At 39.9% G+C, this 21,350-nt stretch overlaps 1 protein-coding gene across 1 annotated transcript; it reads right to left on the reverse strand.

Moving 5' to 3' along the window:
- Positions 1–19,611: 19,611 nt before the first annotated feature.
- Positions 19,612–20,928, reverse strand: LOC137749266 (late embryogenesis abundant protein 7-like). The gene is made up of 3 exons (XM_068489367.1): positions 20,816–20,928; positions 20,396–20,578; positions 19,612–19,978 (listed from the first exon to the last, which is right to left on the reverse strand). The coding sequence occupies exons 1-3, from the start codon at positions 20,876–20,878 to the stop codon at positions 19,850–19,852; spliced, it is 375 nt and encodes a 124-aa protein (XP_068345468.1). The 5' UTR covers positions 20,879–20,928; the 3' UTR covers positions 19,612–19,849.
- Positions 20,929–21,350: the final 422 nt, after the last annotated feature.

Here is a 21,350-nt window from a genome sequence, read left to right on the forward strand (position 1 = left end):
TTCGGGATTTTTGGGAATTTTTTCCACCCCTAACCAATACCATGATCCTACCCTTTGGCCCTCTCGGCTCCACCATCCTTGACGTCTCAGCTATTCTTGGGACTTCTCCTTCTGGCATCCCAATAGATGCCGCCCTTTTGGGATGCCTGTCGAATCTCGACCTCAAGGCGCTTTTCGACGAACGAGTCATCGAGACACTAAGTCAAGATGGTCAAAGCCTTCGAAATAAGAGGTTCAAAAGTTACACAATAACTTCTTTAACTACAACACCCTCATCTTCCATTTCGCTGGCCAAGGGGAGGCGAGTCTACGGAAGATGGAGCACGAAGCCTCCTATTTTACTGGTACAACAAATTTATTTGTTGTACCAAGTCAAACAAATGCCTGGTCGAAAATATGTCGGTGGCTGAAGCCCTAGCTAGTGGTCATACCCTGATTCTCATCTCAGCCATTCTCGCCAATCTTCTTCGCTGCCTGGTCGAGGCGACCATTAACAAAATTAACCTAAACCAGAACAGTCATCTCTAGGTCTTCCAACTATGGCTACAAGTCTATTTCACCACACTTCGGCCAGAGATCCCCAACTTCCAATCCATTACATCGCTCGGCCTTCAGTTGGCATCCCCGCTAGCGCTTCTTCACCAGGCCGAAGAAGTCTTCAAATATTTCTTCGACCTAGATGTCCTCTCTGATGATGAATTTTTAGTGTGTCATCGCCAAGAGTACCCCTTTTCCATCAGGCTTCCAACATCAGCATGGAGTGAAAGTGAAGATGTTGATCTTCGTCAAAATTGGGGGTCGATCGTGTTAACACGCGACCTTCCCCTCGATTGCGACTCTCGCCGAGCCAGTTGGGAAGTCTACCACCCCCACTTTACTGCCCGACAGCTTAGCTACCTCCAAGGTTGTCCGGTGCCTCTACTTATTTCATGCTCCCTCATAAGCCGAGGATGTCTTTTTGGCTCTTCAAAGAGGCAATGTAAAGATACTAAAAAAGAGTTTCAGGAACGATGTAAAACATTTCGTCTCCGACCAACTATTCCCGAATTTCTCAGCAATGACACATTCGGTGACTGATGAGAAGAGTATTCTCAAGCCTTTTTTGGGGCTTCAGTCGAAGACGTAGTCAACAAAATTTTCAGCGATCGACCCAAAAAAACTTATGCCCCTCACCACAGGATCAAAACATTGGCGTTCCTCCTCAAGAAGTCACTTTGGCTTTTGTAAGGCTCAATCCCTTTCTGTCGTTAGTTTCACTATAACAAATCTGAACCAAGAAAATATTATATGTCAGGTGCCTGACTATTCATTTCACCGACAATTCTACGCACCAAAGGGTGTTATCTATATCTCCTAGCCACCTCAGTGGCCGTCAAACATGGATAACTTCCATCAGCTGTGTGAATTGAGGAGTGGTCTTAAACACTGGGCTCAGCCATTGAGCTCTCTGGGTTCGAGCAATGAACTAGGGGACATGGCTGAGGTCTCATCTCGGCAAGTTTAAAACAAATTCCCTCTGCTATGTTTCTTATAATTTTCCTTCTGCTTAAAATCTTTTCCTGTGCAGCCTTCGTGGGAGGTCGAGCTTGATGCTTTTCTTCTAAGCACCTTTGGAGCAGCTGGTTCTTCTGCCGCATCGGTCGAGCCTGCGGAGACCATGGCCGAATCCCGTGCTTTTGCCAAGCTGCAAGAAATTCTATCCCTCTCTGCCTCTCAGGTCCTCCAGTGTAAAGGCCTCGAATCTGTAGGGGAATGCCTGAACGACCTTGTAGACGGCGGCTTCTTAAGCACTGAAAATGTTGTCTATTTGTCTGATCTTCTAAAGCAGACCCGGCATCATTTTACCATTTTTGAATAAGCTCTCCCAGCCAAGGACGACCTAAAGATGGCAAAGATTGCTCATGAGGCCAACCGATCAGAGGTTAGGCTATAAAAGCAAAGAAGGTGCAATTGACTGGTTTTAACCGCCAAATTTCTGAGCTTCAACGTCAAATTGTCGAGCTTCAACAACAAAGGTCGGTTATTGCTTTAGACATCAAGAGGGATTTCGAGAAGAATAAGGCTCGACTGACAAATTTCGCGGCTGGCATAAAGCAGATCCAGCAGCTTCAACTTAACAAGAAACAAGGCAGGCCGATATCATACTGAGCGAAGTAAGGTGGCTGGAGTTGAAAGCCACTCTTGAAACCTTTCTCCCCTTGACCCCCTAGAATTTTAGGAACCCTTTATAAATGTACTTGTACGTCCTTTTATAAATTTAATGAAATTGTCTTTATTCTCGCATCTCCCAATTGACTGGGCAGTATTTCTTTAAAAATTTCCCGTTGATTGGCAACTTGTGAACTAATCCAGTCCGATCCTTGAGATGGTATGCCCTTTGCAGAAAATTTTGTGAATGACGAACGGTCCTTCCCAATTCGATGGCCATTTTCCGAATCTAGGATCTTTAATTCCAACTGGTAGCACGGTTTGCCATACTAACTCTTCTTCGCTGAACGTTTTTTGTCTGACACGCCAATTATAAGCTCGCTCGGTAATCTTTTTCTGTGCCATTAATAAGTTATAAGCGTCAAGCTGAATTTCTTCTAAGTCTTCCAACTCTTGTCGCATAGCTTGACTGTATTCAACACTGAACAAACTACTTTGTTCAATCACTCGCAATGAATTTATACTCAGCTCGACCGGTAACATAGCGTTGTGTCCATAGGTTAAAGCGTATGGAGTTGTTCCGGTGGTTAATCAGGGTGAAGTTTGATAGGCACATAATGTTTCATTTAGCTTCAAATGCCACATACCAGGTCTCTTTCTTACCATTTTTTCAAGAATGCCGATCAAAACCTTATTACTTGCTTCGGCCTGCCCATTCGCCTGTGGATAATATGACGTAGATTGCTCGAGTAGAATATTTAGATTTGCCGTATACTCTTTAAACCTATCGGCTGTAAAAATTATACCATTGTAAGTTATGATTGTTTCTAGCACGCCGAATCTAGTTAAATGTTTTCCTCTACAAAATTGCAAACTTCTTTGGTCGTCAACTCGGCATATAATTTTGCTTCAACCCATTTAGTGAAGTAGTCGGTTACCATTAGTATCCACGCATGTTTTGCTACTCCGGAAGACAGCATGATTTTGCCAATTACATCCATTGCCCATCCTCTGAACGGCCATGGTTTGGTAATATAGTGGAGTAATTCGGCTGGGATAGGTTCGTGAATTTGACATTGTATGAATCCTCATGCGTATTCAATAAAATCCTTCAATATACTCAGCCAGAAGTAGCCGTGTTGGCGAAGCAACCAATGCATTTTATGTCCGGATTGGTGAGCTCCACAAATCCCTTCGTGTACCTCAGCAATTGCTTGGGCAGCCTCCTGTAGGCCGAGGCATAATAACAACATCCTCACCCTTTCGATATAACTCATTCTGGTATGACACGTAGTTTGTGGCATTGACTCTTGTCCTGCGATCGTATTTGTCGCTGGGGTTATCAAGATATCGTATAATCGTCTTTCTCTAATCATCTAGCAATGTCTCGACAACATATACTTCTACGGGATCTCCTCGTTCTAGCAATGATGGTAAAGACATCACTCGTGTGCGTATTATGTGATTGCGCTGGATAACTTGCTGATTAACCAAGGCTGGGTAAGATCTTCATCCTATCGATGTTGCCCGGCCTAACTCGCCCTCCAGGAGTTGTGCTCCAAAGGCTATTTGAGCGAGTTTGTCCGCGTCAGTGTTTCGAAAATGTGAAATGTGCTCAAATGTAATTCCTTTAAAGAACTCAGCCAAATAGGTGGCAACCATGTGATAGGGCGCCAAAGTACAACTCATGCAACGAAAAATGTCGTTTAGTTGGTTAATCACCAGTTCAGAATCACCAAGGACGAGGGCACGGGCTGCTCTTAAGTCGTAAAAGACGTGAAGGCCGATGATAAGAGCTTTATATTCAACCTAATTATTCGTACAGTTGAAGTCTAACTTGAGAGAGACATGCCAACGGTAATGGTCGGGAGATTGAATGACGATGCCAACACCAGCCAAGGCTGAGGTGCTAGAACCATCAAAGTGCATCATCCAATAGTTGTCTCGTGTTTCGACTAATCCGATGTCGACTTCGCTACCCCCAAAACCATAAAGAGAAGGGTGTTAGGCCAAAAAATCGGCTAAAGTTTAACTTTTAACGGTTTTTTGGGGCATGTATTGCAAACTGAACTCTAACAATGCCATTGTCCATTTCCTAATTCGGCCTTTATCTATAGGCTGAGTAAGCATGTAACGAATAACATCCGTCTGGGTAATGACATGTGTAGATGATGGGAGCATGTAATGTCGGAGTTTTGACACGGCGAAAAACAAAGCCAAGCAAAGTTTCTCGACGGGTGAATAATTGATCTCAGGCGAATTCAAATTTTGGTTGAAATAAAAGATAACTTATTCACACCTAGCTTCGTTATCTTGCGCGATGAGGCAATCAATGGACTCGTCGACTGCCAAAATGTACAGTTTGAGAGGCATCCCGTATCGAGGTGGTACGAGTACTGGTGGCGTTGTAAAAGAGACCTTAAGTTGCATGAAAACCGCCTGATGTTCTTTTTGCCACTCAAATCTATCTGAGTCCTTAAGTTTTAAAAGTGTAGAGAACGCTTTCATTTTACCTGCCAAATTAGCTATGAAACGGCGGGGAAAATTTATCTTCCCGAGTAACGACTGGAGTTGCCTCTTGGTCGTCAGGGATGGGGCGTTAATGATTGCGCAAGGTTTATTTTCGTCTACTTCGATGCAATAATGGTGCATAAGAAAACTCAAGAAGTTACCGACCGATACACCGAATATGTACTTGGCCGGGTTCATTTTGAGATTATGCTGGCACATATGAATGGACATTTGCTGAAGATCATACAAATGCGTTCGGCAACTCTTTGATTTCACTATCACATCGTCGATATATACTTCTATAACTGTACTGATTAAATCATGAAAAATGGTATTCATAGTTTGTTGGTATATGGCACCGGCATTCTTGAGGCCGAATGGCATGACGACCTATTCGTATGTGCCGAGTGCCCTCAAGCAACAGAAAGCGGTTTTGTGAACATCAACTTCGGTTATAAAGATCTGGTTGTAGCCAGCCTGGCTGTCCATATAGGACAATATTTCATGATTGGCTGCAACATCAATTAACAAATCTGAGATCGGCGTCGGGTATTCATCCTTATAAGTGGCCAGATTCAAATTACGGAAATCGATACAGATAGGTAGGGCGCCATTTTTCTTTAGCACCGAGATGATATTGGTGAGCCCCTCGATGTATCGAGCAATTCGAATAAACCCGGCTTTTAAAAGTCAAACTAGCTCGTCTTTTATGCCGAGTTGTACTTCGGTCAAGAATCTGCGAGGAGGCTGTCGGAAATCCTTACAACCAGCTTTGATGCGTAATTCGTGTTTAACGAGATTTCGATCGAGGCCAGGCATTTCATGATAACTCCAAGCAAAACAATCTTTAAACTCGTTTAGCAATTTAGAAAGTTCAATCTTCATGGAGTGAGGTAACAACATACTAATAAATAGCGGTCGAGGGTCCTCGATTGTTCCAACATTTATTTCTTCTAACGGATCCTTGACTTGGGGTCGATTGTCTTCGAGGTCGGCCAGCGCGGCCTGAACTTTGTCTAACGATAATACTGGGCCGTTATCTCCCTCGACCAAAAATTCGATTAGGTTTATGCCGGAATGTGGATGCTTGGAAATAACATACCAATGAGCCAACAGACGTTCCATGGTGGATAAAACCGCTGTCCGACATCTTTCTTGTCGGGCGTTAGTCATCGGCGTTAGTAAATAAGTCTGCCAAGCCAAGTCTCGCCGAATCCTGGTGTACAGTCTAGGCGCCTATCTAATAGCTTTCTGGACTAAGATCCGAGTTAGTCGTTCATCCTTATTAAAACCCTGCAGGGTAATATAACCAACGTGATCGTCATAATAGCGGGTCTGGATCATGTTGGTTTCGAACGGCTAATTATCGGCTGGGTAAACCACAACCGATTTGCCGTCCCAAAAGATAAAAACCTGGTAGAGCGACGAAGGAATACAGCTCGTTTAATGGATCCAGTCACGGCCAAGCAATGCGTTATATTCAGTCTTTGGTCAATTATAAAGAATGCAGTCATGTGGTTGCAACCTACAACGCTTACTTCTAACGGGAGCACCCCTTTGGTTTGGGACTTGTCACCGAAAAAACAGCTCATTGTTATTCCTGACGGTATGAGTTCGTCATTGGAGCGGCGTAATGCCTTCATAATGGATATAGGCATGATGTTGATTGTGGCTCTACAATCGACAAACACCTTAGAAATTGGGTATCCTTCAATATGCGCCGTAACATACAACAACTTTAGATGTTTGAGATTAACAGAAGATGAGCGAGGAAACAATTCGGCCAGGGCTGCTTTAAGTTTGTCATCTTTACTCGCTTGCCCATCTTCCTTGGTGGCGATGAAATCAACTTGTGTTGCTTCCTCGGCAACCATGTCCCCATCCAAGAAATTTGGCTGGTGTGTGGTTGGTCAGAATTCAATGGGCAAATCATGGACCATGCTAATTTCCATGTTTTCAAGGACTGAGGGACCCATCAGGTCCTGGTCATCTTCCTCCAGGTGATCGAGGACAATATCATGTTTTTTAGCATTCTTGTCATGGCTATCTTCTGCCTCATCAAATGCTTGCTATTGTGGAATGGTACCTAGACTTGGTTCATTATGGCCGTCGTCTTCAAGTTGTTCGATGCTAAGGTTTGATTTTGTCCTTGTAATGTTTTACGGGCTCGTTCTTCATAGGTGATTCTAGCGTTCCTTGTGTTTAGATATGCATCTAAATGCGCCACAAGATCCTTCTCATCGGCCGTAAGGTCGAAGAGAGATACGACCGAGAAAACTTCGAAATGATATCGCAAATGCTGAAGATCTTTAAGGGAGAAAGGAAGTTCGGCGATATCTATATCTGTGTATGGGTCGACCTCAAAGCTGAGGACTATAGCCTCACGTATATGCTGGAACCTAGTTTTTATTACCAGGTCAGTAGTTTTCTGGATAATCTGTTCAGCATCGGGACAAGTTAGTGCCAGGTCAAGGGCTTCTTGACATGTCTTGGGCAGGCCGTACAAGTCATTGGTAGAATGTTTCTTGTGAAATTCTCGCATGTACTCCAAGTATTCACCGAGGAATAAAGGGTGTAGATTCTGCCAAACTTTTATTAATGGCTCTTGCGGGGGTAAGGGGGGAAGCTTGTTTTTGGCTTTTTGCCTGAAATGCTTGAGATGAGCTTTCATCTCCTCAAGCTGAAGAATGAGTTTGATGCGTTTTTCAAACTCTTCAATGATGGTTTCAAAGTGGCGAGCAATTGACTTTTTCTCTTGAAGTAATTCGGCCATGATGGTCAGGGTTGGTCAGTTATCGCCGATTCCTATTGTCTCTTTTTGGCTGTCATCTAGTAGTCAAATTGGCTTGTGCTTCCTGTTGCCGGGCCATGCGGTCTATCCGCTGGCGGTGACGTTTTTGAGATTTGGATAATGCCGTCAGTAGGAGAATTGTAACTATACCAACGTTGTTCGCGTGACTTAGGTAGCTTGAAAGTTTTTCGACTCACCGATGAACTTGAACTACTGGAGTTACATGAGTAGTAATCGTCATTATAAAATGGTGCGTCAAAGTCACGACGTCGTCTGATTGAGGTTAGACCATTTGGTCGTACCTGATGACCGAGTCTCTCGAACACTTTCTGGCGTTGGTCGGTGTCAAGTTCATTTAGAGGTGTCATTACGGCCGTGGACAGTTGCCGTGAAGTTAGAGCCTGAAGTGTTTTCTCTTTAGGTTCGGTTAGGACAACGCGTGTTTTACAATGGCCGCATAAAACCATTGGTCCATTAGCTTTTTTGGAACTAGAGCCCGACATAGATTCAATTATGGCCGGTCCCGAAAACTCCGTGGGTGGTTCATTTGAAAATAAATCAATCTTGAGTCGCGGCTGAGAGTTCTGCTTAAAGACATGTTGTGCTGGGATAAACTCGGCCTTCCCTTTCCTCTTGTTTTTAGGCATATGAGCATCCACCATGCCAATTGTTGTCAAAGGAAAGGGATTAACGTCGAAAGCCATCTGTTCTCAAGAAATTTTAGCTTGCCTTTATCAATCTAGCTTTGAATGGCATCACGGAACACGACGAAATTGTTGGTGGTATGCTTGTTCGAGTTATGATACTTGCAATATGTTTTGCCTTTCAACTTTTCGGCCTTAGGAATGTTATGTCCTGGCCGAAGTTTTATGATCTTTGCTAACAACAACTGGTCGAAGATTGCATCAGCTTTGGTGATATCGAAAATGTAGACTTTCAATGTTTTAATCGTTTCTTCCTTCAGAGGCCGAACATGTTTTGGCATCCTTGGAATTAGTTTGAACCAATGCCTTGCAAACGTATAATTTGTCTATTACTATCTCAGCCGCGTCCACACTGGCATATTGGGAATCCTTGCTTTCGGCCAATGCTTAACTAACCGTGGGATTCTTGTATATCGTTCCCCAGGATGGGGACTTTGAGATCTTTTCTTCTCAAAGCAAATAATCATACTGCACAACGAGCTGGCCCAGTTCGTACATATCTCGAATATTTGCCCCCATGAATTTCTTTTTGTATTCCACGTCTAGGCTGTTTAGAGCGATTTTAACGAATTCAACTTCAGGGAGAGATACTCAGCACCAATTTCTGGCCAACTTGAACCTTGTTAAGTATTCCATTGACGACTCGTCTGATGCTTGAGCCATCATAGCCAATGATGAAATTAACATTTCCATCCCAGGTCGGTAGAATTGTTCATGAAATTTTTTGACCAGTTCCTCCCAACTCTGGACAAAGTTAGGTGAGAGGTTGATGTAACAAGAAAATGCCGATCCTGTTAGTGAAAAGTTAAATAGTCATAGTTTATGGAAGTTACTATTAACGTATCCACACTACACAGTGAACCGAGCTACATGTTCTAACGAAGATAAGGACGATTCTCCCGTGAAAAGGCTGAAATCTGGGATCTTGAAGCCTTTAGGATATTCAAACTTCTCCACATGAGTCAGGTATGGATGGATGAAATTTGGGAACTTCGACCCCTTTTTAAGGCCGAATCGATCATCCTTTGGACCTCGGTCATATTGATGAGTATTGTTTCCACTCCCTGGTTAGGTCCGTCTGATCTACTACTTGATCTTTCTCTTTTTCCAAGTCAATTGGTTAGAGCTGAGAGGATCCTGTCTCTGCTTAAAGTGGAACATTCTTAAATGGAAGTTGTCAAGGTTGGCCAACGTGGCCATCTTCGAAGGCTTTACTGACTAATAGTTCAAGCAATCTAGTATATGTATCATCATTACTTTGTTTTAGTTCAAGAAAATTGTTCATTTTCTGGCCAATCGACTGTTCGACTTGTCGAGATTGCTCATCAAATCGTCTTCGAAGAAACGACCTAGTCGGGGGGTCAGAACCTTCCTCACCACCTTCATCGCAGTCTTCCACTATTCTTTCGATGAAAATGCCTTGTTGGGAATTTCTGCATTGCGAGGCTGGCTACCGAGATAAACTTCCTTTTCTCGATGTGCCGCACTTGTAGCCTCAGGTGGCACAGTAATGAAGGGATTTTGTACCTACGACAAATCTTGTCCAGGGCCTTGAACTGGCAGGTCGGTCATTGACTTTCCCATGACTGTTTTCTATTTTATTGACCGTGTCTCAATGGTCATGAACTCTGAAGGTTTAGCATTGGGTCCCACCGAGAGTGGGAAAATGTTGACCCTAAAAATTACAAAGCCTATGTGGCGCACAGGCCGAGTTATTAATGAGCTAACTACGTTCTTCAGTTGATGCAGAGCAGGTCAACTCGTTGACCGAGCTTGGCTGAGGAGTACAATTTGTGGATGTTACATTGAGCGCATTGCTGACTTATTGATCTTATGATTGCGACCGAGGAAGGAACAATTCTCGGCCTTCGGGTTCTTGAGCTTAAAGACAAGGCTGCTAATTCTGCGAAGTTCACGAATCGTCATCATCGGATTTGGTCACAGTGATTATATTTGTAAGAGTATAAGCATGTCGAATCAACACCAGACTATATGGACACAAGTACTTAAAGGAGATGAATGTCTTGATGGTAAATGTGGTTCGGCCGTCAGAATGCCGAACTCTGAAACTCACTTGTGAGTATTCAATCATAAAATCACTCGGCGTTCAATGTGACTAATGTCGTAACTTGTAACACCTTATTTCGTCGATAAGGCTAATAAAATGACCTCTGCCAATAAAGATTTGGAAACCCTTCTCGACCGAGACTTAGTTAGGTACCAGTAGGCCTTGACGCAGTGCTGTTTATCCAAACTGAAGGTGTTCACCGGTTGCCTTCACAGTGTTGTTTATCCAAATTGAAGATGTGTTGGCGGAAAAAGAAAATAAAAAATCTCAAGATGTTTGATAGGCTTGCGCAGGGCAATTGTGTGTTAAATTGGAGAGGGCCTGAATGATGCACTCTGCTCTCTATTTATAGCAATGAATCCTCCTTAAGATCGAGTTGAAACCATATTCGGATTAGGACTTCTTATTCTGATTCAACCTTATCTCGACCAATCCTACTCCTATTAGGACTTTGAACTCACCCCCCCTTTTCAGGTTGTATTCATTTCCGATCGAGAATCCTCATTGTATTAGGACCCCTTATTGTACTAGGACTTCGACCCATCCGCTCTTATCCAAATCACTTCGTCTTGCAATAGGACTTCGACCACCCTAACTGAGCAGCTTAAGACCACCAGACAGCCCAAAGTGCATTTGAAAAAGCTTTGGGCAGAACACAAACCTATGCTCAGCCCAATAATATTATTTTGGGCCTAAACAGTTATGCATATTCATAATTGAAATCATAAAAAATATTATTAATAATAAAAGGAATGAAAACACCTTAAAGTAGAAAATCTCCAAGAACCCTAGCAATCACTCTCTGTTTCCAAAGTTGCATAAAAGAAAGCATCCCTAAAAACTAAGAACGGCAAAGCAATATAACCTACTATGCCATCACACAATCCCTAAAAACCAAGTCTCTTATTCCAACTAGGAAACTAAATAATAATAAAATAACTTAGAAAATAAAGACCTAATTAAGCTAGGAGAATCTGCCAAGTACTTGTCCAGCCACATTTTAGTCTCAGATATCCTCTAAATCCAGCCCATGATAGCTTGGTCTGAAGATCGGGACATTCTGAACACATCTCCAGAAGGCTATGAACCCATCTGAGGTCATCTTGGGCTCCACAAATGCAATTCAAGCCCAAAACGTCACTATTCCAGCACCTTGCACTGCTCCTTTATTTTATCGTCAGAAAATAACCGCTTGGTGGAAAAATCTGATATTTTGATATGATCAAGCTAAGTGACTCACGAACGTCCTTCAATTGAAATTCCTTCAAAATTCTTCCATTTGGTCCTGTTTTGCTCTAGAGGAAGTCGAAAGTCCTATATTGAAAATATACACCAAAGTATCAAAATTCTTTCAAAATATTAACCAAAATATACTAAGAATAGGGTTAAATAGGGTTAAATATATAATATGAAATCTACTCATCATTTCCCTCGAATTCTCCCATAACCTTTGTCTTCTTCATCTCCATAAATTTCTCAAACACCTCCCAATTTTGACCATCATCCATGGTTACCAACAACAAATATCCCTACCTAACAATCTGATTTTATTTTTGAAGAAAAGCATACAGGAAATTATGCTCGACTTGAGTGAGTCTTGACTACCTTGGCATCAATTATCAATTTGTGTCAGGAGTTTGTCCAAAATACTATGATAAAATTATGCCCGACTTAAAAGATTTATGGGAAATAAACAAAAATGACCAATTTTCTTAATAATGGGACATAAATAGGATTTTTCGAATATGCACAGAGCATGCACATGCCATGCACAATAATCAAACAGAAATAGGATTTTCCCTACACTTTGAAATAACAAAATTGCCCTTGTATATAAATGGTTTATTTCCTCCCACCCAAAGGTCACTTGCACATTTCTCCGAAAATCTTTCTTGCCCAATTCTTTAGCTCGAAGAACCCTAACCCACCATCTACTTCATCCTAGAGCTCTCTCTCTAACCCACCCATATTCTTCATCCAAGCTCTCTCTCTCTCTCTCTCTCTCTCTCTCTCTCACACAACTTAAGTAATCAACCTTAAAACTCCCAAATCCACAAATTTGAGCTTGCAAAATTCGTTCGAATTCGATTTGAAGCCTCCATTCAATAGCGAGTACCTAGAATTCAAGCAAAAGCCTCAATTTCTGAAGAAAACGGATCCGAAACTCGCCACCCCAACCTGGATCCAGTTCGTGAGCTTAAACCAACCTGTCGCGAAGCAGGCTATAGTTCAGAAAGTGCTTTCGAATGAAGAGGAGAAGAAGCACTACAGGGGAGCCTAACAAAGGTCGTTGGATTTGAGAAGGGTGATGGAATTGGCAACGTGCTGGTTGGTTTCTTAATTTCGATTTTTACCTTTTCATTTGTAGGTTTTGTGAACTGGGTTTGCTTAATTTTGTTTTTTGATTGATGGATTTTAGAGGTGAAGTGATTGGTTTGGTGTTTCTTGGAGGAGCAAATCCTTCAATTTTGGTTTTTTATTTTTTTATCATTTCTCTTATTTAAATGTGGGTTTTTATTTCTTTTGTCTTCTGTCTCCCTCTGCTCCCTCTCTTGATTCAAAACAAGTAGTAAACTACGGTTTGGCTTTGGCTGCAATTAAATGAAAAAATGTATTAAAGGTCAGTTGGCTTTTGGAGAAGAGATAAATTTGAGGGAAAAGAGAGAAATCGGAGTGGAAAGAAGGAAAAGAGAAGGATATGAATGAAATTGTTTCGCGTACTCGTTCGCTCTCTTCGTATTAAGCTCGCTCATACACTGTATGTACACGACATGCATATGGTATGCTCATAGATCTGAGCTCAACCTAAAACCTTAGAGCTCATAACTTTCTCTTTGAAATAAGAAAAATGACGAAATAAAAAAATGACCTAAACTTTATATGAATAATCGAAGATTCATTAATTTGAATGTGGTATCAAAATTGATTGGGTTCAAGTATTTCAGGAATTTGAAATTTGCAGTTTGCATGGGCATGAAAGAACCCAATTGAATCAAAGGAGATTGTTTCACAAACTCGTTCGCTTTCTTCGTATTTACAGGGCTTGCTTTTGAATCAAAGGAAAAAGTAGATTTAACGGTTATTTTTACTCCGATTTTGATGATTTTTTACAGCTACACTCCTTGACCCTATATGAATACAATGACTAAATTTGATCTTCAATTTAAAATGTTTACATTAGTGGATACCACAAAATCTTATGTTATACTTAATGAAAGTATAAATAAACTCTGAGTGTTAGTGAATTTATTGTTTTGATGAGATGCGCATTCTATGAAACTAGTTTCAACGATCCAACCGCCAAACTTGTTTGTATATATTTCGAGATCGCATATACCAAAAATTGCAAAAAACAAACATTCATAGATCAAGTAAAGGGACAAAACTTTTCAACGGTTATAAATGAAAAATCACGATTTAAAGGTTATTTTAACTCCAATTTTGATGTTTTTTTACAGCTACACTCCTTAACCCTATATGAATACAATGACTAAATTCGATCTTCAATTTAAAATATTTACACTAGTGGATACCTCAAAATCTTATATTATACTTAATGAAAGTATAAATAAACTCTTAAGTGTTAGTGAATCTATTGTTTTGATGGGATACGCATTCTACAAAACTAGTTTTAACGATCCAACTATCAAACTTGTTTGTATATACTTCTAGATCATATACACCAAAAATTGCAAAAACAAACATTCAGAGATCAAGGAATGGGACAAAACTTTTTTATGGTTATAAATGAAAAATCACGATTTAATGGTTATTTCAACTCCGATTTTGATGATTTTTTACAACTACACTGTCACATCCCGGCCCGAGGTGGATCACTTCCCAGGCCCGCTCCACCACCGTAGCACGATATTGTCCGCTTTGGGCCCCGACCACGCCCTCACGGTTTTGTTTCTGGGAACTCACACGAGAACTTCCCAATGGGTCACCCATCATGGGATTGCTCTCGCGCGCTACTCACTTAACTTCGGAGTTCCAATGGAACCCGAAGCCAGTGAGCTCCCAAAAGGCCTCGTGCTAGGTAGGAATGGGAATATACATTTAAGGATCACTCCCCTGGGCGATGTGGGATGTCACAATCCACCCCCCTTAGGGGCCCGGCGTCCTCGTCGGCACACCACGGCCAGGGTTAGGCTTTGATACCAAATTGTCACATCCCGGCCCGAGGTGGATCACTTCCCAGGCCCGCTCCACCACCGTAGCACGATATTGTCCGCTTTGGGTCCCGACCATGCCCTCACGGTTTTGTTTCTGGGAACTCACACGAGAACTTCCCGATGGGTCACCCATCATGGGATTGCTCTAGCGCGCTACTCGCTTAACTTCAGAGTTCCAATGGAACCCGAAGCCAGTGAGCTCCCAAAAGGCCTCGTGCTAGGTAGGAATGGGAATATACATTTAAGGATCACTCCCCTGGGCGATGTGGGATGTCACATACACTCCTTGACCCTATATGAATGTAACGAACTAATTTGATCGTCAATTTAAAATATAATTTTCTAACAAAAATCCGATCCAAACTACAATAATATATTTTTCTAACAAAAACCCGATCCGAACTACAATAATAAATTTAAAGCTACTTAATAAATATATATACCATTCAATTTCTTAAGTGTTATACATACAAAATAAAAACCGAAAATAAATTGGCTTAGGCGATGAAATATTTAAATTACGTCACATAAAGATTTAAAAAAATAATTTTTTATTTTATTTTATTTATTTTTGTAAAGATTTTGCGCAAAGAAGTTTTAAAAAATTTAGTCGCACAAAGTCACTTTGCGCGACGATGTGTTTTTCGTCGCACAAAATTTCGTCGCGCAAAGTCACTTTGTGCGACAATGTTGTTTCGTCGCGCAAAGTCACTTTGCGCGATGATGTGTTTTTCATGACTTTGCACAACAAAGTTTAGAGTTTTGTCGCGCAAAGTGACTTTGGGCGATGATGTGTGTTTTGTCGCACAAGGGTTTTTTTTTACTAATGTTTAGTGCAAATTTAATTTTCAACAAAGGTATGGGTTCTAACCACCACAACTCTTCTTTTCTTGATAAGTAGTATAAGATTATGTCCTTGCATGTTGAGATTACTTTCATTTTGTGGTTTTTCTTGGATATCTAACTTGGTACGTTTCTACCAAGTTTTCTAGAATATAACGAGGGAATTCTGGCCAAATGGCAAAGAACCAACCCTCGAGACCATGACCATCTTAAGGGCCTTGATCCTAGTAGTTTAAACCTGGTCTTAGATCGAACGACGAACCAATGACAATGGAGTGACAATGATTTGATGATTCTTGGCCAAAATCTGCAATATTCGGCGATAAATCGGCGCCAAGCCCAATTCGAAATCGATTCAAGCAATTGAACCAAAATATTTCAAAGGTGTATCTCTTATAATCTTTTTCCTTTGATGCCAGGTGACCAAAATCTAGAATTTTTCGACCAACACGATGAATTATTCTTCTGTTGGCAACGACCACAAGTACATGCGCGTAGAGTCGTGCGGCAGTGCATAATGGTGCATGTGAATTTATGGACGATAGAAATGGTAGTTCGAGCCCCATATTCTAATAATCTAGTATTTAATTAGTTTACTAAATAAATTTACTTAGAAGATAATTACCTCAAGAACTAAATAAAGCATGCAGGGTCAGGTAACTATGATAGTTTATTGTACCTGTTTGAGACCAGGACTAGCATCACATGTATGTTCACACTGCATCATTATACACACTTTGGATCCATTGTATGTGGCAACTTATACTAGTTTGCATTATGATCAAGGTTGCTCATTCTCCAATGCCTATAAATAGAGCCAGAGGCCTTTAAGCTAAGGACTTCATCAAATTCAATTTGTATGATTATACAAAACTATGAGTGATTCTTCATTCAACCAATTGCTTTTTAGCACAAACTTAATTGCTCTTTGTCAAATTCAATCCCTAAGATCTAAGACTTTTACAGCTCTGTCATCTTATAGTATGATTCGGTTGATACCTTGATTCCCCCTCGAAGTCATATGTTTTGTACCAAGTCCAATTTGATATTAGTTATCTCCAGTCAACTTACATTTTAAGTCATGTAGTTCGGCTCATTGGCGTAGTTTTTACTTTTGTAAACGTTTGTAATCCTGACTTCATCATGAAATGATTACATTCTATTTAATTTTTAATTTTATTTAGTTTATGTTTCACTTTCATTTACTTTTTTAGGCAACCATATACAAAGTGACACTGAATTTTAAGCCCTTGTTCACTCTAGGCATAAAAAAGAAGTTAACTGAACCAGCGTCTAACTTGGTGAACAATCATTTTGTTAAGTAGTTAGATTGACATGCAAACTTTTACACACATTCAAACACTAACACTGTGTTGGCAACCTCCTACAATGGCATGCCTACTCTCTCTTTCTCTCGAGCCATCTCCTGGCATTGGGACCAAAAACAACACTGAATGGAAGTACGGGTTGAACCCAATCTAGCCCCTATCTAAGATTTGACACTAACATGCACCTTGTGTTATCAATAGAATCAATCAATTTTACAAGGCATTTTATCCAAAATGGTTCCTGAGATTTACATAACTCCTTATTTTGGTCCCTAAGATTTGATATCGATAGAATTGATCCCTGAGTTTGTCCACCATTGATCATTTTGATCATTCCATGAAAAATCTCCATTAGATAGGGATAAAATAACAAAAATACCCTCAATTGTCAAATCATTGTGGCATATTGTTTACTAAATTGAGGTTAGTTTTGTCATTTTAATATTTTTTTTTTTAACATAAGTATTCACTGAAGGATTACAATAATTGATGATAGACAATCTCAGAGACCACTTGTATTGATTTCAAATCTCAGGGACTAAAGTGAGGAGTTATGCAAATCTCAGAGACCATTTTAGCTATAAAAAAAAAAAAAAACCATTTTACAATTTCTTGTACCCAGCCTAACCATATATGTACATAGCACGCGCATAAAATGTACAGACCACATATTGAACACACACGTAAAAATTAGGTATCCTTCCACATTTATTAAGTCATGGGATAGGGGTGTGCTATCCACACACCCCTTTTTTACTTCTCACACACTCCAACCATGAGCTAAAACCTATAATTCCCCCTTCCCCCCACCCCCTCCCAACAAAATCCACTCCAACCCATGACCTAAAATTAACCTAAAACCTAAAACCCAAATGGGGGTCAAATACCGGCCCAAATTTAGGCCATAAAGCAAAGTGGACCCCAGCAAATGAGACTAAAACCGAGGCTGTGAAGCCCACTGCCCATTCCCTACTCGCCTACGCGCTGCATGCGCTAGGCAATTTCTGTTGCCCAACAAACCCACATGGGGTTATTCCCCCGGGTGTCAGACCATTAAGTAACCCAACAACTAGTTTTCTTCTTCCAACGGCTCGATTTAAATGGGTCGTTGGTTAATCCAAAGTCCAGGTTCAATTTTTTTTTTTTTTTAGTTTTACATTTATATATTTATTGAATCCAATGGCTTGGATCGAATATAATCAAATCTAACGGTAAAAACAAAAAAGTTCTAACGGTCCAAATTTAAATCCAATGGTTAAAATAATTTAAAAAAATTATTTAACTTAAAATTCAACCAAAAATTCTATAAATACCTATGTATTTGTTCAAACATCCACACAAAACTCACTTTTCCCCTACAATTCTTCCAATTTTTCTTTCTACCATTTCTTCTCATTTCCAAATTTTTCAAGATGGCAAAAGAGCATGTTAGAGGTTGTAATTGGACTTTTGACGAAGATATTGCTTTATGTTTGGCATGGATTTCTGTTAGTGAAGATGGTGCTGTCGCGGCACAAATCAAAATAGAAAGGTTTTGTGGGGTAAAATCATTGATAAGTTCCATGAAAACTCCAATGCCGGTCGAAGGGAAGTTGGTGGTGTTTATGATCGGTGGAAGATTATCAACTAAGCGTGCACTTTGTGGAAGGGAAGCTTGGAGAGAGCCATGGTTGACATGCCTAGTGGAAGGGGCGCCTTAGAAATTGTGAGTTTCTTTGTTGATATTTTAGTTGTTGTGTACATAATAGTATTTTGCAACTAATTATTTTTATGTATTTGTTGCATAGGGTGACAAAGCAATGGCAATTTACAAGACAAGAACTACACCAAAAAATCAAGCTTTTAAGTTGCATCATGCTTGGAATATCTTCAAGGATTGTCCGAGGTGGGGAACCGATGTGAACCAACAATGTGGAAGATTATTTTATAGTGAAGCCCCACGCCCAAATGAGGTCAATGAAGGTGAGAATTTTGCTGACAATGAAGGTGTCGAAGAAATGACCCAAACTTCTTCTTTTGCAAGGCCCTCGGGTAGAGATAAGCAAAAGGAAGCAAAGAGAAAAGGGAAGTCCCAAGATCCGATACGTGCACAATTTGCTAGCGAAATTACAAGAATGAACGAAAACCATATCTCTCAGCAAGAAGAATCGGCCCAAATGTGTTTGGCCATGAAGTAAGAAGACGATAGGGAGCAAGAAAGGTTCGAAATTAATTTGATGATGGAGGCTAGACAAATACACTCCAGAGAGGAAGAAATACTTACGTGGTAAGCAAAATGACATTTTACGAAGGAATGCCACAAGGAGTATATTTCAAGATGATGATTCATCTCAAGACTATCACCCAAGTCTATCACCAAGTCAAGATGATGGATATCATTATTAAGTTTATGTAGTTTATGAGTATTCGATTATATTAAGTTTATATGGTTGATTAATTGTCTTTTTTTTATATAAAGTTTATGTTGTTTATTAATTGTCATTTGTATTAAGTTTATGTGGTTTATTAAATGTCGTTTGTATTAAGTTTATGTGGTTTATCATGATTTTCATGTATTGATTTAGTGATTTTTCAAAATTTATCGGAATTTAAATATTTTTAGGTTAAAATGTTCATAAAATTCATTTAGGATAGTCTACATAATTTTTTTTTTTAAAAGTTAATTTAAAAAAAATAGCTTTAATTCATGTTTTGATAATCTCGGGCTAAAATTTTAGGCTAAAAGGGTTGGAGTAGAAAAACTATTTCTGGGCTAAAACCAAAAATTTTCTGAGCTAAATATTTTTAGGTTTTAGGTCAGGGTTGGAGATGGTCTAAGTCATATTGTTAACCACAAAACCTACATAAAATGAGCCTCATTTTTTCAGAAATGATGTAAGCAATTAACATATGGCATGTATATATGGTGTGAGTCGTGAATCTCTTAGACAGAATCTTTTTTCGGTCGAACTCTTAGACAGTTTAAAGAGTGAACTTCGAGGTTATGGAGATGATGCAAATTAGAGAGAATAAAAGGTTTTGAGACAAAACACTCTTTTTTTAGTATTAATTCATTTGCACAACACTGTTAATTAACAAGGGCACATAAGGATTTCTTCTTTTATTTACCAAAAAGGAAAAAAACAAGGGAATAAAAATACAATCTTTTGCATCTGACAGAAAACAAAACATATAGCCATTTCCACAGAGATAGGATGGCTAGCTAATCGCCATGACCGCAGGTCATAGGAACTTTAGTTGAAAATGAAGGCAAAGCAAGCGTTGAAGAAAGAGCACTATCTTCAAATCCTAGTGCTTGGGTTGCTTGGGGTATTGTTTTGGTTGTTTGGGTCGTTAGGGTTATTCATTCCCAAAGTGTTCTTGACTGCATCAGCTGCTCCTTGAGCCATGTTTCTCACTTGCTCACTTGTCTGCAATCAAATACATGTAGTGCATGCACTGTAAAATATGTATATAGTACAAGAGAAAGACCATTGCTATTCACGTTCCCATGTCGTTATTCTACACACATTCCATGAATATTTTAAAATAAAAATAAAAATATTTCATTTGGAGTGCAGAAAACCAATAACGGAGTGCGAATAGCATTTGCCTAAGAAAAAAGGTGGAAAGGACTGGCTTTTACTAGATAGATAATAAGAATCTGAGTAATTTTTATTGACTTATGTTTCTAGTTAACATAAATGGGTGATGAATTGATACTAATTTATATTGACTTATGTTTGGTGAAATCTGAGTAATTTTTTACTGGATATCTAATAAGAAATATATTATATATAAAAATTCATATAAATAAGGAGATGGCAGGAAGTGGTTGCATTGCATGCCTGTTGAAGGAGGTGGGTGGCTTGGTCCTTGATGTCAGTAGGAGATTCATCAGATGCCTTGTTCTGGACAGACTGAGATGCATCAGATGCCTTGTTTTGGGCAGATTGAGATAAATTTGATACCTTGTTTTGGGCGGACTGAGCTGCACCCGATGCCTGGTTTAGAAGCTCATCCTTCTTAACCTGTGGCGTGGATCAGAAAAGAAAAATAGATTATTAACTTGATGAATGCAACTTGATTACATTATAACCAAATCAAATGTAACATTAATTACATTATAATCAACAGTTAAACCAGTAGCTGCAAACATGGGCATTGCTAAATTGCCAGATCTAATGTGCTCGTCCCTATACACCCGAGTTTGAATCCCCTCGCTAGGTTAAAAGTATAATATAAAGAATTCAAACAACCATATATACCTGAGCTTGACCAGTCAACTCGCCAGCCTTGTGACTCAAATTCTGGTTTTGGTTGCTTGCCATTTTTGTGCTTGCTTAGTTTTTTCTTCGATGAAAATCAATCAAATTTCAGATGAAGAACGCAGGATGCAAAAGCTGTTCCATTTGAAAACTATATATAGGTTGAGGAAAGTCTTCTATTCTCGGCACTTCCTTGTTCCTACCCCATTTTTTGCGTGCATTCACCAGCATAGTTGTGGCATGTGTTGATGTAGGAATGTTTCAAACAAGTTTTGGCTTGTCTTAATTAGTCAAGAAAGAGAGTCCGTTGGCATAGATTCCGGTAAAATTAAAGCTTTAATTACCTTAAGAACAAGGGTACAAGATTAGGAATTAGGATATCCGAAGTAAATTAGGAGTAGCCGAAATTGAAAATAAGATGAGAAAGAATTGGTTAATGTGGTGTGGACATGTGAAATGAGGTGTAAATCAACTTTTAGAATTTGTGCACCTCATCATTTTACACCAGTAACATCATCACTTAATGTTGGTAAGT

This window comes from Pyrus communis, chromosome 11 (assembly GCF_963583255.1).
Source record: "Pyrus communis chromosome 11, drPyrComm1.1, whole genome shotgun sequence".
Taxonomy (NCBI): domain Eukaryota; kingdom Viridiplantae; phylum Streptophyta; class Magnoliopsida; order Rosales; family Rosaceae; genus Pyrus; species Pyrus communis.

Excerpts from the sequence above, each read along its gene's own strand:
- LOC137749266 (XM_068489367.1), bottom strand. The coding sequence starts at position 20,878 with ATGGCAAGCAACCAAAACCAGAATTTGAGTCACAAGGCTGGCGAGTTG. Across the intron at positions 20,579-20,815 it reads AGTTGACTGGTCAAGCTCAG|GTTAAGAAGGATGAGCTTCT; the intron begins GTATATATGGTT and ends TCCACGCCACAG. Across the intron at positions 19,979-20,395 it reads CCACCCACCTCCTTCAACAG|ACAAGTGAGCAAGTGAGAAA; the intron begins GCATGCAATGCA and ends ATTTGATTGCAG.